The sequence below is a fragment of the Oncorhynchus masou genome, chromosome 5, assembly GCF_036934945.1.
Source record: "Oncorhynchus masou masou isolate Uvic2021 chromosome 5, UVic_Omas_1.1, whole genome shotgun sequence".
In the NCBI taxonomy this organism is placed as follows: Eukaryota; Metazoa; Chordata; class Actinopteri; order Salmoniformes; family Salmonidae; genus Oncorhynchus; species Oncorhynchus masou.
In genome coordinates, this window is record NC_088216.1 from 56,465,188 (window position 1) to 56,492,951 (window position 27,764).

The 27,764-nt window shown below is 42.0% G+C and overlaps 1 protein-coding gene across 1 annotated transcript in view; it reads right to left on the minus strand.

Moving 5' to 3' along the window:
* Nucleotides 1-27,764, minus strand: part of LOC135539915 (sodium channel protein type 8 subunit alpha-like) — a 113,040-nt gene that overhangs the window by 58,239 nt on the left and 27,037 nt on the right. Inside the window, exons 7-12 of the mRNA XM_064966167.1 lie at nucleotides 25,937-26,158; nucleotides 10,956-11,019; nucleotides 10,623-10,764; nucleotides 7,559-7,765; nucleotides 6,603-6,920; nucleotides 2,052-2,384 (exon numbers count right to left, since the gene is read on the minus strand). Coding sequence (XP_064822239.1) covers nucleotides 2,052-2,384; nucleotides 6,603-6,920; nucleotides 7,559-7,765; nucleotides 10,623-10,764; nucleotides 10,956-11,019; nucleotides 25,937-26,158 — 1,286 coding nt within the window. The remainder of the gene's footprint in view (nucleotides 1-2,051; nucleotides 2,385-6,602; nucleotides 6,921-7,558; nucleotides 7,766-10,622; nucleotides 10,765-10,955; nucleotides 11,020-25,936; nucleotides 26,159-27,764) is intronic.

Here is a 27,764-nt window from a genome sequence, read left to right on the forward strand (position 1 = left end):
AGTGGCTGTTGCCAACATACTGACTCAACTCCAGCCACTTTAATAATGGAAATTGATGGAATAAATGTATCACTAGCCACTTTAAACAATGCCACTTAATATAAGGTTTACATACCCTACATTACCCATCTCATATGTATATGTATATGTATATACTGTACTGTATATCATCTACTGCATCTTTATGTAATACATGTATCACTAGCCACTTTAAACTATGCCACTTTGTTTACATATCCTCCATTACTCATCTCATATGTATATACTGTACTCAATACCATCTCCTGCATCTTGCCTATGCTGTTCTGTACCAACACTCATTCATATATCTTTATGTACATAATCTTTATCCCTTTACACGTGTGTGTATAAGGTAGTAGTTGTGGAATTGTTAGGTTAGATTACTTGTTGGTTATTACTGCATTGTCGGAGCTAGAAGCACAAGCATTTCGCTACACACGCATTAACATCTGCTAACCATGTGTATGTGACAAATCAAATCTGATTTGATTTTATTCATGAATGGTTCACACCTGATGCCCTCAATTGCCTTTTGTGCCCACTCCCATACCCTATAATTCTGGCAGACCAGAGAAGCCACATCAGATGAATGGCAACACGGATTAGAAGCAACTGCTGCTCATTGGTTGTTCCCTACAAATTCTGTTTGGAATTATTTTCAAAATTCTAAGACAGACCGGTGTAGACGTTCTGCTCCTTGTAGTCGACTGTGTGCCGCTTGAACGTCCCCATCTAGAAGGCTGCAAGGCCAAAATGTCTGCGTATGTTATGAAAACGCTACATATTTTTTTGAGTGCGGACCATCACTCCTTCTGTGTGTCTGAATCTGTGGGTTTTATGCACCAGCCAAGCTTCTGGAAGAGCGCATTGTCCCCTTTTCATGACCCAAAATGGTTCCCCCATAGGGACAAATGACAGAATATCTATTGGTTCTAATCTTTTAACAATCTCTATAGTACCTGCAGACACAGTGGCATAGCAGGAAAGTCAGGTCGCTGGCAACTGAGAGCTTGTGAGTTCAAAGCCCAAGTCAGGTTTACTCCAAAGTAATCCAAATACAAAAGCATACTGTCCCTTACAGCAATAATACCTTAATCCAGCTCTACAAATACATTAACTTTTTGTATAGTTACCTTATTTTCACTGCAACCAGTAGACGGGAAATATTTAACAGTGTAATGAAGAACCTTCTAGTTCTATCAGTGTAATGAAGAACCATACACATTTTTATAAACAGGGACAAAATAAAGAACCCTTTTTTGGTACTAACTAGCACCTTTGTTTTAGTGTAACTAGGATGAGGAAGAATGCTGTTATTGGAAAAAGGTTATGTTTTATTGCACCTCCAGTAGCTTGGGGCGGTGGACAAAAGAGAGGTGGATAAATTGTGCTGAAAGACAGACAGAATAAACTGGTCTTGAATTTGCAAATCCTTGGGAAGAGGCCAGATTAAGAGGGAGAGTTTCTAGCAATGCTTGTTGTGGATGGGGCACGACATCCTAGGGAGAGCTATCTGTTTGTCGGATAGGTTCTTAGAGAGACTTCTATTCAGGATGATTTTAAACGGACTTATATGCTAATAGACAGGTTACTATGGTATAATGGAGGCCAGGAATCTGTTGTTTTTCATTGGTGGAAGCCACTCAGAGCAGCTGAAGCAGGGAGAAATAAAGACTAAACATTGGAGTGGTGTAATAAGGCTGTGAGTGCTGAGCAATTCATGAGAAGGAAGGACAGAGAAGGGAAAGAGAGAATGAGACAGAGAGAGAGAGGAGGGGAGAGGAAGAGAGAGAGAGAGAGACAGAGAGAGAGAGAGAGAGAGAGAGAAGAGAGAGAGAGAGAGAGAGAGAGAGAGAGAGAGAGAGAGAGAGAGAGAGAGAGAGGAAACCGGACCGAAATGAAAGGCGAGGAGAAGGAAAAATAGGAGAAAGAAGCTGGAGAGACCAGGGCAGGAGCAACCTCCATCATGCCTAAAAAGTGTTTATGGACTTCCTTACACTGTCGTCAGTGGCTGCCTTATCTATTTTCACCTCAGGCAGAAGGCTCCCGCCGGGCTGGTGAGCGATGAGTGACACTACGCCATTGCAGTCCACCGTGCTGTTCCTCTTCCCTCCAATGTGGGGCGCTAGTGGGTTGATGAGGCGCGACGAGCCCTGGCTGTAGCCGCTGTAGCTGCTGCGGCGGTAGGGGATGAACAGGGAGCCCCGGCGGTCCTCACTCTCCTCCACCGTGCTGTGCTCGTCGTCGGCAAACTCGTTCTCCGAGCCCACGTCCTTGGGTGGGCGGCCCTTGTTGAAGCTGAAGATGCTGCTGCGGCTGTTGTGGCGCGACATGAAGGGCGAGCCCGGGATGGAGAGGAGAGACTGGTGGAGGGAGAGGGAGAAGGGGGATGGAGAGAGAGAAGAGAAACAGAGGGAAATATAGATAGATAGGTGGGGGCGAACAAGAATGGGTGAGACAGAGTGAGAAGTAAAGGGAGAGAGAGGTGAGGGGATGAGAAAGAAGAAGAGACAGATAGCGAAACAAAGCAGGAAAGAGAGAGGGGGAGGGTTGGTGTGAGATGGTAAGAGAGGGAGCGAGAGAAAGAATGAAAAAAAGAAAGTAAAATGAAGATTAAATCTGGCTCCTGACGGGCACAGTGGTCTAAAGCACTGCATCTCAGTGCTGGAAGCTTCACTACAGACCCTGGTTCAATTCCAGTCTGTATCACAGCCAGCCATGATTGGGATTACCATAGGGTGGTGCACAATTGGGCCAGCGTTGTCCGGGTTAGGGTTTGGCTAGGGTAGGTTGTCATTGTAAATAAGATTTGTTCTTAACTGCCTAGTTAAATAAAGAAAAATAACGAGGCTATATACAGGGGGTACAATTTCATAAATGCCGACAGATCATTTGTTTGTTCGACATGGTGGGATCTTTTTGTGTCTGTAAAATGTATTATGCGCGCAATTACGATGGAAACCCCTTTATGCACAAATATTGATATAACAACCATCATATCGAAGTAAACTTGGATTTACGTGATGACATGGTGTGTAGTCCTCTCACTACGACTCGGGAAACCTTGCAGTTTATTAGGCTACAGATGAAAATAAGTTATGATGTGCATGTACAAATGACCTCGACTGTACCCCACACGCTGACTCGGTAGCGGTACCCCCTATACAGAGCCTCATTATTGTTATTTTATTGTGTTATTTTTATCATTTTTTACTTTAGTTTATTTGGTAAATATTTTCTGAACTGCGCTGTGTGTAAGTAAGCATTTCACGGCAAGGTCTACACTTGTTGTATTCGCGCATGTCACAAATAAAGTTTGATATGATTTGACTGTATCTGTGAGCTGTTGGCTGGAGCGCACATGCCAAGAACAGAGTAGGCACATTTGTTATTTAACATTTGTTTTTGTTACAAAACTATCGGTAGAGTTAAAAATGGGATGGAAACATATTAGATTTTTATTCGGTACATGAAAACTTGAGCGAAAAAGGACATTTTGTGTAGTGGAAACGCACCACTGGTGGGAAGAAGTGTATCTGTCTTTATGCAGATTTTAGAATATTCGCATATCTGTCGCCAATTGGATGGAAACCTAGCTACAGAGACAGAAAAGAGATCATGGTTAATTCAAACATGGAAAGACACAGCAACTAAAGACTAGAAGATGGTCACTTTAGAAAACAGGCACACAAATATTATGCAAAGGTCCATTTTGCTTAGTAAACAGTTCTGACTGGGCTTCTCAGAGTAATGAAAAAACACAGCTAGATTACCGCTATCAGCAGGGCCGTGAATGATCAATGAAAAGGCCTTATAAATAATGTAGAGGGGTCCTGTGAAAGCAAGCCTCTCTCTGGCCTTCCCTTCCCTCACACCAAACAGACCAAGACTAGTGTAATGTACAGTCACTGCTGCTACACTAAAACTGCTCTCCTTTGCACTAGTGTTGAACAGAAAATGTGTCAGCACAACGCGACGTCACTGACTATCACCAGGAAGGAGAGAAAGAAGAAAGGAGAAAATAAAAAATGGCAGCGAGGGAGAGGTGTGAGGCCTTAGTAATTAACATGAAACCTTGCATTGGTATGACATCATTGTAGTCGGGTGGCTAAGCTGAGAAATTTGACTTAATCATTCACTTTGTGATAAAAGCATCAAATTTGATACAGACGTGTGTACAGTGCATTCGGAAAGTATTCAGACCCCTTGACTTTTTCCACATTTTGTTACGTCACAGCCTTATTCTAAAATGGATTACACATTTTTTTCTCATCAATCTACACACAATACCCCATAGTATTCAGACCCATTACTCAGTACTTTGTTGAAGCACCTTTGCAGCGATTACAGCCTTGAGTCTTCTTGGGTATAATGCTACAAGCCTGACACTACTGTATTTGTAGTGCCAGGTTTGTAGCAGAGTGCCAGGCTTGTTTCTCCCATTCTTCTCTGCAGATCGTCTCAAGCTCTGTCAGGTTGGATGGAGAGCGATGCTGCACAACTATTTTCAGGTCACTCCAGAGATGTTCGATCGGGTTCAAGTCCGGGCTCTGGCTGGGCCACTCAAGGACATTCAGAGACTTGTCCCGAAGCCACTTCTGTGTTGTCTTGGCTGTGTACTGTGGAGTGGCTTCCGTCTGGCCACTCTACCATAAAGGCCTGACTAGTGGAGTGCTGCAGAGATGGTTGTCCTTCTGGAAGGTTCTCCCATCTTCACAGAGGAACTCTGGAGCTCTGTCAGAGTGGCCGCCCTGACCAAGGCCCTTCTCCCCCAATTGCACAGTTTGACCGGGCGGCCAGCTCTAGGAAGAGTCTCGGTGGTTCCAAACATCTTCCATTTAAGAATCACGGAGGCCACTGTGCTCTTGGGGATCTTCAATAATGCAGAATTTGTTGTACTCTTCCCCAGATCTGTGCCTCTACACAATCCTGTCTCGGAACTCTACGGACAATTCCTTTGACCTCATGGCTTGGTTTTTGCTCTGACCTGCACTGTCAACTGTGGGACCTTATATAGACAGGTGTGTACCTTTCCAAATCATGTCCAATCAATTTAATTTACCACAGGTGGAATCCAATCAAGTTGTAGAAACATCTCAAGGATGATCACCTGTTTCCATCCAGCTCAATTTCGAGTCTCATAGCAAATAGTCTGAATACTTATGTAAATAAGGTATTTCCGTTTGTTGATTTATACAATTGAAAAAAATCTTTAAAAACTTTTTTGCTTTGTCATTATGGGGTATTGTGTGTAGATTGATGAGGAAAACAATTAATTTAATACATTTTAGAATAAGGCTGTAATGTAACAAAATGTGGAAAAAGTCACAGGGTCTGAATACTTTCCGAATGCGCTGTACCTTGAAAAGATTTAGATATGGCGCGACCACAGATTTGGCCCCTGGGGCGATTGGCAGCCATTTGTGAAAATGGCCACCAACATTAATGCTATTTTACAATTCAAAAGGAATGCTTTGTGGTAAAGGCACCAAATTTGTCACGAGGCTGGTTTTATGTCGCAGGTAGAGCTACCTCATCAATAGAGCATTCTAACTCACCTCCACTAGAAGCAGTCCCAGAAATGTTTACTTTTTCCTACAAATGTGGCCTACATGGCTGCAGTGTTTCTCTCTGTACTCATTGTGTTATACTGTGTGTAACTGTTAAACTTTTTGGTTTTCAGGAGAACCAGGCTAAGAACTATAAACCGTAACTTTAAAAGTCAAAGAAGTATATGCCACGACTTTTTGTAGATTAAAGGTTTGTAAAATAGTGGTAGTCTGCAGCTATATAGTAAGATGGCTGCCATGGCCCCCAGGGGCCAAATCTGTGGTTGCTCCATATCAAAATATTTTTAGAGTACCTAAATCTACCTTTGTGCAACATTTGGTGTGTTTATAAAAAATGTAAGAAAAATTTCAGAACGATAACGTTGTCCTTCTGAGTTGCTTACCAAGAGGATAGTGAATGTTCCTGAGTGGTGTAGTTACAGTTTTGACTTAAATCTGCTTGAAAATCTATGGCAAGATTCGAAAATGGCTGTCTATCAACAACTAACTTTACAGAGTTTGAAGAAATGTTAAAATAACAAGACTCACAGCTGTAATCGCTGTCAAAATAGCTTCTAATATTGACTCAAGGGGTGAATATTTATCTTATTAAGATATAAAAGTGTTTTATTTTACATAAATAAAAATAAAAATATATAGAAATGTTTTTCCACTTTCACATTATTGTGTTTTTGTGTAGATCGTTGACACAAAAAGGAAAATTAAATCCATTTTCATCTCAATTTGGAACACAGTAAAATGTGAAGATATCCAAGGGTAGTGAAAACTTATGATAGGCACTGTATGTCTCATTACTCATGAAAGTTTATTTTATTTATTTTACCTTTATTTAACCAGGCAAGTCAGTTAACTGCCTGTTCAGGAGCAGAACGACAGATGTGTACCTTGTCAGCTCGGGGGTTTGAACTTGCAACCTTCCGGTTTACTAGTCCAACACTCTAACCACTAGTCTCTGAAAATGACTTAAATTAAGAAAATATTTTATCTTTATTGTCTAATGCTAGCTTTTACCTGGTTCATGATGGACGACTTGCGTCCCAGCCGGTTGCCTGGGAAACGGAAGATGCTCCTCCTGCTGCCATCGTCCGACTCGGACTTAACGTGCTTCTCGTGGTCGACCTTCTCGCCTTTCTCCCCCTTCTCTTTCTTCTCCTCCTCTTTCTGACGAGACTTCTTCTTGCGATTGCGTCGATCCTTGGCGCTCTTGGAGCTGAGCTTGGACGCATCAGAGGAGCTACGGGATAGGTGACCTCCACCCTCCGTTGCATCGCCCCCTTCCACCCCGTCGGCCTCCGACACCATGCCCGCCGAGGTTGCCATGGCAGCAGCCTGAGGGGTGGGGAGGTGGGGGACAGGTAGGAGAGAGGAAAAGTGAAGGGAATGAAGGGAGACAGACGGACAGACAGACAGACAGACAGACAGACTCGGGCTGATTTGTTTACTGTGGTTCAAATCACTTTTTCTGATTTGAATATTTGCTAAATAAATGTTTTAGCATGGAGCATGGAGCATGAGCTACTCACTGGGCTATAGCCTATGTCTACTGCAGGACAAGACAAAGCCGTGAGAAAACGAGTTTTGATAAGTCTTAAAAACAGGTTGGCTCACCAATACATTATCAGATGGAGCTTTTTGGAAGAGAAATACCTGATTTTGGTGCAAGTACAGCTGACGAGCGGTAGCTGGCGTTAGTAACCTTAGCTACAATTTTGTGGATTAAACTAAATTACGAATCGGATAAGAATCCCAGAAGACAGACAGACACTGACAGACAGACAGACAGACAACACCCACACCAAGTCTGGGACTAACCTGGGCATCCTGAAGGATGGCAAGACAGAACAGGTAGGAGAGGGGAGAAGTGAAGGGAGTGTTGTGTACAGACAGATAGACCCAGCAATCAGACAGACAGAGAGACAGACAGACAGATGGCTCCTCACCCAGTCTAACACCAGGGAGGGACAAACCTGTGCATCCTCTTGCTGGTTCTTGATCTGCTCCAGCATGGCTTTGAACTCTGCCTCTTTCTGCTCGGCCTCCTCTATCGTCGCCTGGTTCTGCTCCTCATAGGCCATGGCCACCACAGCCAGAATCAGATTAACCAGGTAGAAGGATCCAACGAAGATCACCAACACAAAGAAAATCATGTAGGTTTTCCCTGCCGCTCGCAGTGTCTGGGAGGGAGGGAGAGGAGGGAGGAAGGAAAGGGGGAAAGAAAGAGGGAAAACAAAGAGAAGCACCATATACTGTAACAATGGTCATAATGAATAAACATTACCCATTAATTGTTTGAAGTGGCAGTATTTTTCTGTCAATGCATGGTGTCTGTACTATCTTTGGCACTGTTAGCTCTGTTGGTGCTTTGACATCCACACCAATAGGTTTCTCTGGGAATGGCTCATACATGCATAATACACCATCTGTAATCTTCTCCTGGCGGAGTAAGCCACGCAATCTTTACATTCAACACCTAAAATGTATAGTACATGTGAGTTGCACGCTCGTTCCCTTCATAGTGAACGTGTACTAACTATTTTGTAACATACTGTACACATTGAAAATCATAACATATCATGCGAATTGGAGGAAGTAACATCATAAAAAATGGATGATAGACATTCACAAATTAATATATATCATACAAAACGTAACATATCATACTAAATGGAGGGACACAAATCTAAAGTTAGAAGATAATTGTCAACCCGATTTGAAACATCTTGGTCACAACTTTTATTTCCTAAATGGAGTAGGCTGATATTCAATTATGTAGGTATTCAATTATGTATTTATGGCTGAATTTTGGAGTACATTTGTACAAAAGATTATGAGAGTCCACCCATAACCTGGCCCCTGCGCCAAAATACAACTTTGTTTGCACTCGTGAAATGTAGACTATACATCCATTTACGAGGGGCAACCTTTCTGTAATTCCAACCAACCATAATTCCATGTCTTTTCCTTTGGCCTGATAGCACACAAGTTGTCCCAATTGATAACGCACCCCCTCGAAGTATGCAACCGTGTGTGATCGCGGCCCACAATTTATGGAGTTCCTGCCTGTGTGTATTCCTGCATCTACAGGCAGCCCCTCGAGTAACCCATTGGTTCCTGCATGAACATCCCCCTTGAGCACGCCATCTTCCTGCTTGTGTGACATTTCTGATATTTTGGATTTCCCCTGATTGTCTATGTGATTCAAATGTAGGTCAAAAGGGAAATAAAAGTATTTTGAGTTTTTCGGGACGAAAGACAGCTAGCTAGCTACCGGTGTTGCCCCCGCCTGATGTGTAAGAGAGTGCTAGCTAGTACCCAGTGTCCTTCGCTCCTGTCTTCTGAACACCTGCCTTCGACGCCTTTAACAGAACTGCGGGAAAGCAGTGCCCGATAGGCGGGGGCTTAGGACACTGTCTACCAGTGTCCTAGTCAGCTAGCTACAGTTGTTGCCCCCGCCTCTTCTTCTTCTGTGGGGTATATCGGCGGTTGGCATCCACCTCCTGTACTGGAGTGCCCCTGCCTCCCGCCTGTGGACCGGGGTCCTAGCTTAAAAATGTACCAATTGAAGTATAAAGAGGGTTATACATAAAGATGTAGGATCTTAATTTGAGCCAGTTTGCTAGAGTAGGAAAATAATGCAGGAGTCTTGACAGGTGCTTCCAGGTGTGATTTTGTCTGCTCACCGTTTTAATGCTCCCAAACTTAATATTTTAATAAAGCTTTGGTGATTAAGAAGGTGGTCTCAGAAGTCAAACCCTTTATCGATAGTCTTTACTACTCGGAGAATGCTTTGGGCAGGACAAAAAAAACAGCCTTCATTGAGAGGAGTGGAGGCTATGCCTGGTTTTTAATAAAAGGAAATGGGAAAAAACATTTGTCTATTATGTCTCTAAATACAAGGTTTATATATGCACTTAAGCTGTCACAATCCATTGCTAAGACCAGCATTTAATTGGACTTATATAACCCCACCAGTTCTGCCTGAAATTGGCACTTTGGCGCAGGTTTTTAAGGACACACCTCAGATATTGCCACCCCTCCCACCTCAGCACAAGCGTGCTCATATAAGACAGGTAAATTACCAATCTTGGTGCAAGGTTTGGTAAATAGCACAGCGCCGGCTTAATATATTGAAATTGCCAACGAGCGTGCATTTAACAATTGCTCTTACTTAATGCCAGCCGAAAATAGAGCCCTCTTCATTTTAACACACACTTACGTTAGGCAATACTCAACAACATGTTGAGTTCTCTCAAGCTCTTCCAGTCAAACTTAAAACAGAATCTTTCTCATCTGCAGCTGGGACATAGATTATGACCAAAGACCAGAAATCAGGTTAAACTCTGAGATACTGTAGAATCCATGCAGCCTCTCATCAACAGACAGACCAGTCCTTGACAAGAAGCAGTCAGTGACTCACAGTTTGATGGCAAAGAAACCAAGAGAGAGAAAATGCAGAGAGGCTATTTGCTGATCTACTGTCAAGCATGATGATTTAGTTTCTTTGCATGTTGTAGACAGGGCAGAAATGCCAGCCTTAATGAACCAATTAGCCAGTAGCCCTTTTCTGTAGTCAAATGACCTAGTGGGTGGAATATTATTCTTTTTTTTTTTACTAACTCAAATCTGGTGTTTATATTAAACAGTTTATTTTACTATTGGGATGCAAACTCATAATTTAATACATTTCAACTCTATCTCTAACATAGTACAGATTTGTTTAAGCCCATAACCATGTGTGTGTGAGGTGTATACATTTGTTTCAAAGTGTATTTGTTTAAGACTACCAAGTAACACTCTGTGTGACCATGATTTAGCCCACTGCAGTAAAAGGTTAAACAACAGTGCTGCTGAACTGACAGTCAATTCTCAGTTCAAAACAACAACATAGAGCCGTCTCAATCTATCGCTTTGGTTTCTATGCTCTCCGGCTGCTCATATAAGCCGCCCACATTGAATTACACTGCTTCCGCCATTACAAGCAGGAATTATTACAGTATTCATTTTCCCTGTCTATGACGAGCTTGGCCTTACCAGCATGTAGAGGTTCTCCCAGAAGTCTTGGGTCATGAGGCGGAAGAGAGTGAGGAAGGCCCAGCCGAAGCTGTCAAAGCTGGTGTACCCGTAGTTTGGGTTTCTCCCGGCCTTCATACACGTGTAGCCCTCAGGGCACCGCCTGGGAGGAAGGGAGGGAGAAGGGGAGTCATGATTTTCATGGAGTCATGAAGTAAATCTCCCATTGACATCAACGCATGATTTGCGTGAAAGTCTTAGGTATGATAGGATTATTTTCTGTTGTTCCCTTTTATGGTGGCTATTCCAATCTACTGGAAGTTTTATTTTGCAGTAATAGATCATGAGACTCACCCTGAGTCCGAGCTGTTTCCACACAGTAGAGCATCCAGCTGCCCAGGAATGAAATAGAAATTCCCTGAAAAAGTTAAGGACATCTTTATCTTCATCTGACTCATACATTTAGACTGTTTCAGGCTCTTATGGTTATGTGGAATGTGGGACTGTGTTTATTTACGATGTGCAGTGGACTCACCATCATTAATTTATACTGTATTCTGCATGTTCCTTTATCTAACCCAGACATGTACAGTAGGGGAAAAAAGTATTTAGTCAGCCACCAATTGTGCAAGTTCTCCCACTTAAAAAGATGAGAGAGGCCTGTAATACCTGTAATATTTGGTCACCTACAAACAAGCAAGATCTCTGGCTCTCACAAACCTGTAACTTCTTATTTAAGAGGCTCCTCCTCCACTCGTTACCTGTATTAATGGCACCTGTTTGAACTTGTTATCAGTATAAAAGACACCTGTCCTTAACCTCAAACAGTCACCCTCCAAACTTCACTATGGCCAAGACCAAAGAGCTGTCAAAGGACACCAGAAACAAAATTGTAGACCCGCACCAGGCTGGGAAGACTGAATCTGCAATAGGTAAGCAGCTTGGTTTGAAGAAATCAACTGTGGGAGCAATTATTAGGAAATGGAAGACATACAACACCACTGATAATCTCCCTCGATCTGGGGCTCCACACAAGATCTCACCCCGTGGGGTCAATATGATCACAAGAACGTGAGCAAAAATCCCAGAACCACACGGGGGGACCTAGTGAATGACCTGCAGAGAGCTGGGACCAAAGTAACAAAGCCTACCATCAGTAACACACTATGCCGCCAGGGACTCAAATCCTGCAATGTCAGACGTGTCCCCCTGCTTAAGCCAGTACATGTCCAGGCCCGTCTGAAGTTTGCTAGAGAGCATTTGGATGATCCAGAAGAAGATTGGGAGAATGTCAAATGGTCAGATGAAACCAAAATATAACTTTTTGTTAAAACTCACCTTTTGGAGGACAAAGAATACTGAGTTGCATCCAAAGAACACCATACCTACTGTGAAGCATGGGGGTGGAAACATCATGCTTTGGGGCTGTTTTTCTGCAAAGGGACCAGGACGACTGATCCGTGTAAAGGAAATAATGAATGGGGCCATGTATCGTGAGATTTTGAGTGAAAACCTCCTTCCATCAGCAAGGGCATTGAAGATGAAACGTGGCTGGATCTTTCAGCATGACAATGATCCCAAACACACCGCCTGGGCAACGACGGAGTGGCTTCGTAAGAAGCATTTCAAGGTCCTGGAGTGGCCTAGCCAGTCTCCAGATCTCAACCCCATAGAAAATCTTTGGAGGGAGTTGAAAGTCCGTGTTGCCCAGCAACAGCCCCAAAACATCACTGCTCTAGAGGAGATCTGCATGGAGAAATGGGCCAAAATACCAGCAACAGTGTGTGAAAACCTTGTGAAGACTTAAAGAAAGCGTTTGACCTCTGTCATTGCCAACAAAGGGTATATAACAAAGTATTGAGATAAACTTTTATTAATGACCAAATACTTATTTTCCACCATAATTTACAAATAAATTCATTAAAAATCCTACAATGTGATTTTCTGGATTTTTTTCTTCTCATTTTGTCTGTCATAGTTGAAGTGTACCTATGATGAAAATTACAGGCCTCTCTCATCTTTTTAAGTGGGAGAACTTGCACAATTGGTGGCTGACTAAATACTTTTTTGCCCCACTGTACAAACAAATGTCTTTCTGTCTAGTCATATACATATAGGATCTTCAGAAAGTATTCATATCCCTTGTCTTATTCAACATTTTGTTGTTACAGCCTGAATTCAAAATTGATTAAATAATGTTTTTTTTGTCACCAATCTACACAAAATACCCCATAATGACCAAGTGAAAACATGTTTTAAGAAATGTTAGCAAATTTATTGAAAATAAAATACAGAAATATCTCATTTACGTAAGTATATTTATTTTACTTTAGTTTATTTTGTAAATATTTTCTTAAAACTGCATTATTGGTTAAAGTCTTGTAAGGAAGCATTTCACAGTAAGGTGTATTCATCCTGTTGTATTCAGCGCATGTGACAAATAAAATTTTGTTAGACTTGATTTAGATTTTCAAACTAATTTATTCCAAAACTGTAACTAGGCCACTCAGGAACATTCAATGTTTTCTTTCAAGCAACTCCAGTGTATATTTGGCCTTGTTTTTGGTTATGCTTCTGCTGAAATGTGAATTAGTCTCCCAGTGTCTGCTAGAAAGCAGACTGAACCAGGTCTTCCTCTAGGATTTTGCCTGTGCTTAGCTCAATTTCCTTTATTTTTATCCTAAAAAAATGCTTGCCAATGACAAGCATACCCATAACATGATGCATCCCCTAACATATGTGTTGTGTTGGATTTGCCCCTAAATAACACTTTGTATTCAAGACAACAAAAAAATTTGAGCAGTTTTACTTTAGTTCCTTATTGCGAACAGGATGCATGTTTTGGAATATTTTTATTCTGTACAGTCTTCCTTCTTTTCACTCTTTCATTTAGGTTAGTATTGTGGAGTAAATACAATATTGTTGAGCCATCCTCAGTTTTCTCCTATCACAGCCATTAACCATTTTAAAGACATCATTGACCTCATTGTGAAATTCCTGAGTGGTTTTCATCCTCTCTGGCAACTGAGTTAGGAAGGACGCCTGTATTTTTGTAGTGACTGTGTGTATTGATACACCATGGCTAAAGGGATATTCAATGTCTGCTTTTTTACCCATTAACCACTAGATGCCCTTCTTTGCAAGGCATTGTAAAACCTGCCTGGTCTTTGTGGTTGAATCTGTGTTTGAAATCCACTGCTCGACTGAGGAACCTTACAGATAATTGTATGTGTGGGGTACAGAGATGAGGTAGTGTCACGACTTCCGCTGAAGTCGGCTCCTCTCCTTGTTTGGGCAGCATTCGGCGATCAACGTCACCGGCCTTCTAGCCATCGCCGCTCCATTTCTCATATATCCATTTGTTTTGTCTTGTTCCATTACACACCTGGTTTTCATTCTATAATTACTGCATGTATTTAGTCCTCTGTTCCCCACCATGTCTTTGTGTGTAATTGTTTATTGGTATGTGGATTTTGTCAGGCACTTTACTTTTGCTATGTTCCGTGTTTTTGACACATTATTGTTCTTATTTGCTGTCATTTTTGGACCGGAATTAAAGTGTGCCTGTTTATTACACTCTGCTCTCCTGCACCTCACTTCGCCTCCCATACACACCCCTGACAGGTAGTCATTCAAAAATCATGTTAAACACTATTATTGAACACAGAGTGAGTCCATGCAACTTATTATGTGACTTGTTAAGCACATCTTTACTCCTGAACATATTTACATAACAAATGGATTGAATACTTATTGACTCTTTTAATTTGTAATTCTTTTTTTTTTAATCTAAAAACATAATTCCAGTTTGACAGTGTGGGATATTATTGTGTGTAGGCCATTGACACAAATCTCAATTTAATCCATTATAAATTCAGGATGTAACACAAGAAAATGTGAAGAAAAAATGGCAAGGGGTGTGAATACTTTCTGAAGGAACTGTACATGTATTTTGGTCGAGTCATGATGTGACGATCCCAAATATATTTTGAACATCGCAGTCCGTCTCCTCCCAATGCTGCCTTGCCCCTTTAATTTCCCATTAAGTAGCCAGCACATTCGGGTTGAATATTTTCCAGAAAATCTCAAATGTTCCTTTCAAAGAAAATTGCAACCCCTCGAGTATTCCTGTTCCCTGACCGTAAATGCTATTGAAAAGCACACAAAAGCCTACGAGCAAAAAAAACTAAGAAATACATTTCTTGTTGCATATTTGCTGCAATTAAATCAACTGAAAGTTCTCTGAAAGCTGCCACAATATGTAGTTGATGTAGCCGTGTTGAAATGCCTATGAAGCATCGTTGGCCGACTTGGCCGGAAATATTATAAGGTTAGGGATGAATCGACATTTACAGAATGGGTACCTGGAGGGAAATGGGGATGGGTCATTCTTTTTCCATTTCAGTCAAGGGGAGGGTTTAGTATATCTTTTTTATATCTCGTCCAGGGAAGGGTCGTGGAATTTGCCATTTATGAAATTTCAATATTTCTCAGTGTTTTAATATGGCTATACCTGGATATCGATATGTTCCCGATGCCAGCCCTCATCTTTGATTCTCTACTGGGCGCGCAATATCAAGTGTGCTTATAGGATATTTAGTGTGGTCTTTATCAATTGATCCATAGCCTATTGGCTATGAAGTGCATGCTCGGAGAAGCACAGAGCAAAGTTATATTTCTAAGATAGGTGCTGGGATGGTGTGAATAAAACGAGGCTGCATTACACACGACAATGGCTATTCTAAAACTGAGCCCCGGCCTGCTCTGCTCTTGCTGATCAAAACCTTCTGTGCTGCCCTACCAACCCGGTGCTGTGTAGGCCTACAGTGGCAGTTCAGGAGGAGAGTCAAAGAATTCTTCAGAAAATCATTTTTGATTAGGCTTAGTCTGAAAAATGCAATGTCTTGGGCTCGGAATAGCCTATGTTCTGTTCAGTTTGAGAAGGAGAGCGCGAAGATGAGAAGGTGGACCGGAGGTTAACTTTAATAGCTTGCTACTACTATAATTGATTTGAATAAAAACAATATGTTCCTTACCCATGATGTATTTATCAGAGTTAATGACCTCACAATAAGCTAGATTCGAGTAATTTACATTGTGGTGCTGGAACTTGAAGCAGCATTAGCGACACAATCAATCAGAAATGGACACCTCATGGTACTGAAAGTAGGCAAATTAAAGTAGGCATAATTAATTTCAACCTCTTCATTTTAATTTGACTTCACTAACAACAAGAAGGCTTTGTGTTAGAGTCTAGTTCTTCCTATTTAGAAAATAAGAAGTAGCCTACCTGTTTGACAAACGAAATTAGGATATAGGCTGCTATACAGTGCATTCGGAAAGTATTCACACCCCTTAACTTTTTCCACATTTTGTTATGTTACAGCCTTGTTCTAAACTAGGTTTGTTTTACAAGCCCTTTACCAACAACGCAGTTTCAAGAAACCCCCCCCCCCCCCCCCCCCAAAAAAAATAAGTGATAAGAATAACAAATAATTAAAGAGCAGCAGTAAATAACAATAGCGGGGCTATATACAGGGGGTACAATGTGCAGGGTGCACCGGTGTTGAGGTAATTCAGGTAATTATGAACATGTAGGTAGAGTTATTTAAGTGACTATGTATGGATGATGACAGAGAGTAGCAGCAGCGTAGAAGAGGGTGGGGGTTTGGTGGGGGGGCTTTGCAAAAAGTCTGGGTAGCCATTTGATTCAATGTTCAGGAGTCTTATGGCTTGGGGGAAGCTGTTTGGAAGCCTCTTGGACCTAGACTTGGCACTCCGGTACCGCTTGCCATGTGGTAGCAGAGAGAACAGTCTATGACTAGGGTGGCTGGAGTCTTTGAGCATTTTTAGGGACTTCCTCTGACACCGCCCGGTATAGAAGCTTCTGGATGGCAGGAAGCTTGGCCCCTGTGATGTACTATGCCGTACACACTACCGTCTGTAGTGCCTTGCGGTCGGAAGCCGAGCAGTTGCCATACCAGGCAGTGATGCAACCCGTTTGGATGCCTTGATGGTGCAGCTGTAAAACCTTTTGAGGATCTGAGGACCCATGTCAAATCTTTTCAGCCCCCTGAAGTGGAATAGGTTTTGTTGTGCCCTCTTTATGACTGTCTTGGTATGCTTGGACCATGTTAGTTTGTTGGTGATGTGGACGCCAAGGAACTTGAAGCTCTCAACCTGCTGCACTACAGCCCTGTCGATGAGAATGGGGAAGTGCTCGGTCCTCCTTTTCCTGTACTCCACAATCATCTCCTTTGTCTTGATCACGTTGAGGGAGAGGTTGGTCAGGTCTGACCTCCTCCCTATAGGCTGTCTCATCATTTTCAGAGATCAGGCCTACCACTGTTGTGTCATCAACAAACTTAATGATGGTGTTGGAGTCATGCCTGGCCGTGCAGTCATGAGTGAACAGGGAGTACAGGAGGGGACTAAGCACACACCCCTGAGGGGCCCCCATATTGAGGACCAGCTTGGCGGATGTGTTGTTACCCTTACCACCTGGGTGCAGCCCGTCAGGAAGTCCAGGATCCAGTTGCAGAGGGAGGTGTTAAGTCCCAGGCTCCTTAGCTTTGTGATGAGCATTGAGGGCACTAGGGTGTTGAACGTTGAGCTATAGTCAATGAATAGCATTCTCACATAGGTGTTCCTTTTGTCCAGATAGGAAAGGGAAGAGTGGAGTGCAATAGAGATTGCATCATCTGTGGATCTTTTGGTGCAGTGTGCAAATTGGAGTGGGTCTAGGGTTCCTGGGATAATGACCAGCCTTTCAAAGCATTTTGTGGCTACAGATGTGAGTGCTACCAGTCGGTAGTCATTTAAGTAGGTTACCTTAGTGTTCTTGGGCACAGGGACTATGGTGGTCTGCTTGAAACATGTTGGTATTACAGACTCAGACAGGGAAAGGTTGAAAATGTCAGTGAAGACACTTGCCAGTTGGTCAGCGCATGCTCAAAGTACTCGTCCTGGTAATCTGTCTGGCCCAGCAGCCTTGTGAATGTTGACCTGTTTAAAGGTCTTACATCGGCTGCAGAGAGCGTGATCACACAGTCATCTGGAACAGCTGATGCTCTCATGCATGTTTCAGTGTTACTTGCATCGATGCGAGAATAGAAGTTATTTAGCTCGTGTGGTAAGCTCGTGTCACTGGGCAGCTCTCGGCTGTGCTTCCCTTTGTAGTCTGTAATAGTTTGCAAGCCGTGCCACATCCGACGAGTGTTGGAGCCGGTGTAGTACGATTCGATCTTAGTCCTGTATTGACGCTCTGTTTGTTTGATGGTTCGTTGGGAGGGCATAGCAGGATTTCTTATAAGCTTCCGGGTTAGAGTCCCGCTCCTTGAAAGTGGCAGCTCTACCCTTTAGCTCAGTGCGAATGTTGCCTGTCATCCATGGCTTCTGGTTTTGGTATGTACGTACAGTCACTGAGGGGACAACATCATCGATGAACTTATTGATGAAGCCAGTGATTGATGTGGTGTACTCCTCAATGCCATTGGAAGAATCCCGGAACATATTCCAGTCTGTGATAGCAAAACAGTCCTGAGTTTAGCATCTGCTTCATCTGACCACTTTTTTATAGACCAAGTCACTGGTGCTTCCTGCTTTAATTTTTGCTTGTAGGCAGGAATCAAGAGGATAGAGTTATGGTTAGATTTGCCAAATGGAGGGTGAGGGAGAGCTTTGTATGTGTCTCTGTGTGTGGAGTAAAGGTGGTCTAGAATTGTTTTCTCCCTCTGGTTGCATATTTAACATGCTGATAGAAATTAGGTAAAACTGATTTAAGTTTCCCTGCATTAAGGTCCCCGGCCACTAGGAATGCCGCCACTGGATGAGCGTTTTCCTGTTTGCTTATGGTGGAATACAACTCATTGAGTACAGTTTTAGTGCCAGATTTGGTCTGTGGTGGTATGTAAACAGCTACAAAAAAACACAGATGAAAACTCTCTCGGTAGATGTGTGGTCTACGGCTTATCATGAGATACTCTACCTCAGGCTAGCAAAACCCTGAGACTTCCTTAGATATCGTGCACCAGCTATTGTTTATAAAAATGCATAGACCCCCGTCCTGTGTCTTACCAGAGGCTGCTGTTCTGTCCTGCCGATAGAGTGTATAACCCGCCAGCTGTATGTTCGTCGTTCAGCCACAACTCGGTGAAACATAAGATATTACAGTTTTAAATGTCCCGTTGGTAGTATATACCTGCTTTTAGTTCGTCCCATTTATTTTCCAGCGATTGAATGTTAGCTAGCAGGACGGAAGGCAAGGGCAGATTAGCCACTCGTCACCTGATCCTCACAAGGCATCCTGATCTGTTTCCGCGAAACCTACATTTCCTTTTCCAGCAAATCACGGGGATCTGGGCCTGGTCGGGGGTCCGTAGTTTATCCCTTGTGTCCGACTCATTGAAGAAGAACTCCTCGTCCAATTTGAGGTGAGTAATCCCAGTTCTGACGTCCAGAAGCTCTTTTCGGCCATAAGAGATGGTGGCAGCAACATTATGTACAAAACAAGTTACGAACAAAGCAAAAAAAACAAATCCAAATAAATGGTTGGATAAGAGACGATAAGACGGCAGCTCTACACTCCAGCTCCATCTTTTCCAAATTCTGGGGAATTTGAAAAGGTTGTGGCTGTTTTTACTTTATAACTGTTCGATTCCTGTGTATATTTACTCATTTACAGTAGTAGTCTGAAAGCGTGTAAAAAAATATATATATTGATTGCTATTATATGCTATTAAATAGCATTTCCAGTTTGAACAGGAACACCCGGTATAACCGGAAGGAGCTTGCAATTTTCAGCAGTGTAGGTTTACTTGAATTACTTACCTGGCCAGAGTATTTTTTATGCCCAAGGTACTCGACTTTAATAAATGAACCAATATTATAATTTCAGTGGATAAAAAAAGTGTTACAAGGTGATGCAATTTGTGTCATGAAATTATATTGTTTCCTGATTTAATTTAGGTGAATACAAGAAAACCCAAAGATCTAAGTTGTTTGAGGTTATTTCAAATCAATGTGCATTTAAGGAGTTTATGAGAAGTTTCCATTCTATCACTGACTTTTTCATGAGTATTTTGTAATGGTTCACTACAATGGGGTCGGCAAGTCTCTATTTAACCTTGGATTTGGCTCAAGTACTTGGACAGTAACCTGCTCTGCCTCCCATTGCAGGAGCAAGTGTTGTGGAACACAGCAGCTCTAGCAACCAACCCCTTTTCGTTGGATAGCGGACAGACCAGATATATACAGTTGAGATGTTTTGGCACTGGCCTACACAAAATACCTCATAATGTCAAAGTGGAAATATGTTTTTAGAAATGTTTATAAATTAATAAAACATTAAAAGCTGAAATATCTTGAGTCAATAAGTGTTCAGCCCTTTTGTTATGGCAAGCCTAAATAAGTTCAGGAGTAAAAATGTGCTTAACTAGTCACATAATGAGCTGCATTTTGAATGACTACCTCATCTCTGTACCCCACACATACAATAATCTGTAAGGTCCCTCAGTCGAGCAGTGAATTTGAAACACAGATTTAACCACAAAGACCAGGGAGGTTTTCCAATGCCTCACAAAGAAGGACACCTATTAGTAGATGGGTAAAAATAAAAATAAAGCTGACACTGAATATCCCTTTGAGCATGGTGACGTTATTAATTACACTTTGGATACACACTTTGGATTGTGTATCAATACACCGAGTCAATACAAAGATACAAGCGTTCTTCCTAAGTTGCCGGAAGGGAAGGAAGCCAGGTCAATGGTGACTTTAAAACAGTTACAGAGCTTAATGGCTGTGATAGCAGAAAACTGAGGATGGATCAACAACACTGTAGTTACTTCACAATACTAACCTAATTGACAGAGTGAATAGAAGGAATCCTGTACAGAATAACATGCATCCTGTTTGCAACAAGACACAAAAAATGTGGCAAACCAATTCACTTTTTGCCCTGAGTACAAAGTGTTATGTTTGGGGAAAATCCAATATAACACATTACTGAGTACCACGCTCCATATTTAAAACATATTGGTGGCTGCATCATGTTATGGTATGCTTGTAATCGTTAAGCACTGGGGAATTGTTTAGGATAAAAAATACATGGAATGGAGTTAAGCATAGGCAATATCCTAGAGGAAAAACCTGGTTCAGTCTTCTTTTGCCCAGACACTGGGAGAGGAATTCGCCTTTCAGCAAGACAATAACCTACAACCCAAGGCCAAATCTACACTGGAGTTGCTTACCAAGAATACAGTGAATGTTCCTGCATCGCCGAGTTTTGACTTAAATCTGCTTGAAATTGCTGCTTGAAATTCTATGGCAAGACTTGAAAATGGTTGTCCGGCAATGATCAACAACCAATTTGACAGAGCTTGAAGAGTTTTTTAAATAATAATGGGCTAATATTGTACAATCCAGGTGTGCAAAGCTCTTAGAGACTTACCCAGAAAGACTCACAGCTGTAATCACTGCCAAAGTTGTTTCTAACATGTATTGACTCAAGGGTGTGAATACTTAAATAAATGAGATATTTCTGTATTTCATTTTCAATAAATTCGCAAAAATGTCTTCAAACATGTTTTCACTTTGAATCCATTTGAATTCTGGCTGTAATACAACAAAATGTAGAATAAGTTAAGGGGTATGAATATTTTTTAAAGGCACTGTAGCTGTTCAAATGCTCCTGAATAGAATATCTGGGTGGTCAGATTTATCCTTTGTCCTTTTGAGACAGATGAGTGACATCATTTCGCCAGTGCCCTGCTCTTCCACAGGGGGCTTACTACACTGTAAAGGCGAGGGAGTGAATTTGACAGTAACTTACAGGCAGCTCAGTGGCAAGTACATTTCTGTATTTCATATTGCAGTACAGCTACTGTAATCGAAATACAGTATGTAAGCAAGCACTATGTAATGACACACAGTACAATACCGTAGAATTGACTGTATAATACTGTGAAAAAGTAAATGCTACCATAATCATAATGAGTGAATGAATGAAATACATTGAGGGGAGGGGTTTGTATTTCACAGTATTTTACTGTAATTACACGGAATTGGTGCAAGCAGGTTGGCTGCTAGGTAATGCGTTTACATATTACAGCATTGGGGAGAGTGGGGTAAGCTGAGCCATTTCTTACATTCAGAGTCACTATGTCAAGGGAAATATATTTTCTTTCTAACAAAGATATCTACATATATTTCAGGATATTGTGTATCCCTGGAAATAATCAGAATTCATGTAAACATAACAGTTTTGAAAACATAGCTTGTACAAAAAAGTGGTCTCTTGGGGCAACTTACCCCGGATATGGGGTAAGTCGCGTAAAAGGACAGGGTAAGTTGAGCCGCCTTGGGGTACGTGGGTGATGGAGTCCTGTGACAGTGGGTCATAGTGCTGGTAGGTCAAAGTTTAATTTGTGGAATGGGTTTTGGTATATTGTTAATCTTAAATGTATGCCTACATTCAGATATAGATCTCTCAGTTCAATATCACTTACCCTTCCATTTCTTGACCAGATGTCTGGGACAGGGACGTTGTTTCGATGTGCCAATTCGTAGAAACGTTCTCTGCATTTGAGGCTACTAAGCCCATGAAACTGGTCTGCGAAATTCTTGATATATTTAGGAAGCTCAGACTCCATGTCATCAGATAAGACCTTGTGTTCCTCTGCTACTCTCTCATAGCCTCTCTTTCGCACAGATACATATTCTTTTCTTTTTTTGTCAATGTACCTCTTCAGTGTCATCCAGTCTATTTATTCATCCCTTGCTGCTGCTCGAATGGACTTCATCCCTTCTCTCACTTCCTTGGCTGCTCTCTGGAGAACCTCTAAGGGGGCTAGACCCCTGCTTATTTTACATTTCTATATACACAGGGCATGATGATGTCTGCTCTGTAACAATAAAAATGTTGAGTTCATATGCATGCCATATTGCAAAAATACTATGCATACTATGCATAAAACAGACAAAATATAATCATAATTTGTATGGTATAGTGGCCACTGGCTCAACTGGCCCCAAGGCAAACATTTTGACTACATTAGCCCACACAGATACAAGGATGCACTTTCATACTAGGTTTAGGACCATATATTGTAGCTTATAGAGACCCCAACTGATTTATGAAACAATCTAAAACAATCTACTTTGCTTTAGATTCAAGCATCATGAAACCTATAACACAATCAATTATTTTAACTTTGTTCAAATAAGTTCTTTGGACCTAACTTGCTTACCACTTTTTCTATGTGGTTTCTTCCTCCACAGACTTCATCAAATGATATACCTCTTCCTAAATATTCGGCCGAATGATTAATTCTGTGTATGGTTTCCTAGAAACAAGGGGTGGCACAACTAAAACTTTTGCTCAACTTACACCGCTCTGCCCTATCAATGAATATTTGGTGTTTTATATCACTTGCACTTATAGATGCCTTAACAAAGGCTTCCAAACTGGCAGCAACTACAGAGCAAAACAGACCAAAAGAACATAGCAAAGTGCTCAACCTGTACAGGTTTAAGACTTGTTGCCACTTCAATCTGTCCCCTATACATGGAGCATTCTAACCACGCAATATAGCCTCTTATAAGGCACTCCTCAAAATATGTTAATGAGACAGATACAACAATACCATGCACCCACTAGCGGTCAAAATGTTTTTGGTGCTCCAAAAATTCAGCGCGTTACTGTATTCTGTGGGGTGGAATTACAGTACCATTTGAAATACAGCAATTCTTTCCCACCACCCACAACATTTTCCCACAATGCACCAAAATTTACAGTATGCTGCAGTTAAACGTTTCACAGTATTTTAATGTTGATAATACCCCAAATGAACGTATAAATTACAGTTTTCCATTACAGTGTAGGGTGGATGGCCCCCACTCTCTCAGCATTCCAGTTGGGTCACTAACGATGAGGGACTTTTCAGTATGAGACAAAATAGCCCATGATTATGTCCCATCGTCCCCTTAATCTGAGTCAAAGGGCTCTCCGTCATTAGAGTAGACCCGTCACCTCTCGCCCCAGACACTACGCTGGTGTGTATAGGGAGAGTAATGGGGAGATATTCACCACCCATAGGGTTGGGGGCAGTCCAGGAGGACTGAACGGTACCGGATGGACCTACAGGGTTCCGGCATGCTCATATGAATACCATTCTCTGCCTTTTCTGCAGCGTTGTCACATCCTTTTCAGGACGGATGGCATGACAGCACTGGCGTCTATCAACTGGCTCACCAGAAGCGATAGCCAAGCAAGCGCTGGTTAGCGGAGTTAATGCTAGCCCTAGCAGCTCCCGTTAAGGAGAGGTCTACTAACCCAAGAGAACAGAGAGATTTTCCATCCCCATCTGGACATGTTGGCCCATGCAAGGCCTGCCACTAAGTGTAAATTTTTAGACCATACAGAGTGCCAGGGCCCTTTCCACACGCTCACTGTATAATGAAGTGGCATGTGATATGTCGTTTTATGAAGGGTGCACGTCGCTTACGCCCAGTGCCAAATCCTTTATTCCCATTTTGGGTCATGTGCATGAGGCTACTTCAGAGCAGCCATTTGAGCTACTGGAATGCATTGAGCTCTCTCTTTCAAACCACTTTATCATAGCCTTTATGTCCACAAAGTGAGTGAGTGAGCTGTTTGCACTGTCAGTCCACCACTCGTGCCTGCAATTTGCCACAGGGTTATCCAAGGTTACCTTACAGCAAAACCCCACCTTTGTGCCTAAAGTCAGCAATGCGTGTAATAGCCTCACTTTGGAGCTTTTTAATTTTTCTTCCACAGAAGAAGAGCGTCTCAATTGTTTATGTCCATTACGCGATTTACGCACCTACTGTACATTGACATGATGAGGGCTTTACGGAGGAGCAACCAGCTCTTTGTCTCCTGGGCACCTCTCCACACGGGTAGGCCCCTCTCTCGTCAACGGCTATTCCATTGGATAATGGAGGCTGTCATATTAGCCTAAGGGCCCATGAACGTTCTTTAACCGTTCTCAAACTGCCCTATACCGGCAGTGCAATAGTGGTGCCCTAAAGTCATGATGAGCCCAGTCATTCTGGACCGGAGGCTAAATTACACTACAGGGCCTGGAAATACGATGACATTACTAAAGTAGTCAAATATTTAGTAGGAAACAACTTTGCCAGCATTATCATGTCATCAAATGTACTTTAGACAGATGGCAATGTTGTCATTAGCTAGCAAAGTTAATCATAAATAGCTAGCAATACTAATGTTAGCAAGATAAAAGGTTTTCCTACCAATTTTTCACCTCCTTTTGAATGCACTTTTGCTAAAATCTTCATCAGCGCTCGTTGACGATGCATTGAGTAGAATGCTCAGTTGGGCATCAGTCCAAAACTAATGTTTCAAACAATATTGAATAGGTGAATACCTTTATGAGGTTTTACTGACTGGAGGTCACTGCGCCTTCCTGGCACATACGTTCCTCAGTGTCGGAGCCTCTGAGGGGTGATACTGTCGGGACTGTTTTGGCTTCGGAGAGCATATCTGTGAAACGGTAGTGGGCTATATCCCATTATGAGCTACCAAAACTAATATTTCAAAGAGAACGTAAAGGGATACTTCAAGATTTTGGCAATGAAACCCTTGATCTACTACCCCAGCGTCAGATAATCTTGTGGATATCATTTTTATGTCTCTGTGTCCAGTATGAAGGAAGATAGAGGTATTTTCGTAAGCCAATGCTAACTAGTGTTAACGCAATGACTGGAAGTCATAGACTAACACTAATTAGCAATTGTGCTAACGCTAGTTAGAAACCTCCTTCAAACTACACGCAGAGACATAAAAATGGTATCATCTTGTTCATCTGACTGGGGAAGTAGATAAAGGGCTTCATTGACAAAATCCCGAAGTGTCCCTTTAAGGTTACTGTTGTATCCCCGGGTTGTCTGATAGTAGAGTGAGGCATCTCACCACGCTTCCCTGTTTGCAAGCATGTAGGGCGAAATATATGCTTGTAAATGACCAGAAGGCAGTTCCGACAGATGTTGTGTGATCTGAGCCTCCATAGTGATCCACCTTAAGAGACATCTTTCATTGTGAGATACCTCACTCTATTATCAGAGAACCGGGGTTACGAAAGTAACCTTAAGTTTTCCATTACAGTGTTTATTTTAGACTATGACAGACAAACAGATGCGATCGACCAATTAACTAAAAGAGACATTTGATCAGATTCTCTGGTAGGCACGGCCTACCTGGCACCCCTAACTCAAACTCAGCTCAAATGTTATAAGTCGAAACGGTCTTCTGTCTCAGTGTCACACATCTTTTGGCCATGTGTCGGACTCACTCTCGCTCATGATGTATTCGTTCCAGTCGAAGCCCTTACTGCCATTGGCCAGGAAGTTCTCAGTGGAGTTGATTGGCCAGATGACACATTTCTGCCGCAGGTTGCCCATGAAGAGCTGTAGTCCAATCAAGGCGAAGACACTGAGACAGAAGACCGTGAGGATCATAACGTCTGACAATTTCTTCACCGATTGAACTAGAGCACCGACGATGGTCTTGAGTCCTGGGGGGAGGAACCGGACATATGCATTCACACACACACACATACGTGCACACACACACACACACGTATGTATGTGTTTGTGTACACACATACATATAAAACACACAAGCACACATACATACACACAAACAAAGAGAAATGGGCATTGCTGGAAAGTACAAGCTTAGCTATGAATTATTTGTACAGAGTTTATATAGTAGTAATACAGTGGTAGTACAGTAGTCCATCTCATAAAAGTGCATTTGGTCAAGTTAACATCAAACCAAAACTCTTGCTGTGTTTTGAATTACCAACATCTAGATTTGGACAGGTATAACAGAAGTATTCTAAACTGCAGGCGTATGTGTAATAATAATAATAATGCTTATGGTTGATATATTTTCCTCTATTTTCCATGAAGAAATGATGTATTCAAGTCAAACAATTTGATACCTCAATGGTGATTGTGTTCCATATTGTTAGTTACTGTTAAGTCATATTGAACTAAATTATAGCGAGAATAGGATCCTTAATAACTACGTCAAACAATAGCACAATAATTAAAGACACATACAAAACAGCCAGAAGATGGTCAGATATTCAGGCACCTTAAACACCACAACATAGAAACACAACAACATTGAGACTGCCCCTACATGAGATTTCCATAAGACTGACACACTTCAGTGACGATCAGAATACTCCTCAAATGTTCTAAATCAACAAAATTACACTGAGGCAGGCTACATCAAAATGATTCTAAAACCTAATGGGTGATGTAGTTGTGGAGGGATACCAATTTAGGAATTGTTTATGTTAATTTATAACATTAAGTGAATAAATGTTTTATGTCATTTAGATGCCCTCATATTATTTTTCTGTTCAAGTCCGGGTTTCACAGGCAGTGTAGAACATCCTTGGAAACAGTAGGGCCACTCTCATATAAAATATATGGAAACAACTACTAAATATCCACCAGATTGACCAAACACAGCAGCACAGCACAACGAAGAGAGAGCGTAGGACTGGGCTCAGTCAGAGGAGGAAGAAGTGAGAAGAGAAGAGAGGACAGGTGAGGGAGGCAAGGGTTAGGGGGACAAGGGTTAGGGGGACAAGAAGAAATGACAGGTTGCATGCAGGTCATTTAAACGCCAAGGCTAAAGGAATTGACTCCATGTCATCATCACCTGTCTGTCTGGCAACCGGAATGGTGACTTAGCTTGGTTCCCATGGTTAGAATGGTTCCCATCCTAGGCACCCCCATCATGTCCCACTGGTGCTGTGTGGTGTGATCTCCACTGGGTGAGCTTTTTAGGCTGGGGCCCCTTTAGATCAGAGGCCTACACTGGAGACTGAGCCAACACTACTTACTGGACTAGATGTATTTTATGCACAAATTCACATTCAGTCCTGCCCCAGACACTTGTTCAACAACACTTTTGCACCATTAGAGTGTACTGCAGTTGAAGTTACTACAAAATCTCAAAAGGCTAACAGATACTGGGAACAAATAATGAGTCAGTGTGGTGTGTGTTACATAAAACCTAACTGATTTACAATCCAACACTTCCAATGGTGCAATGTATAAACTGCCCCTGTGCCAATATCTCAACTCCCCCAGAGAAAG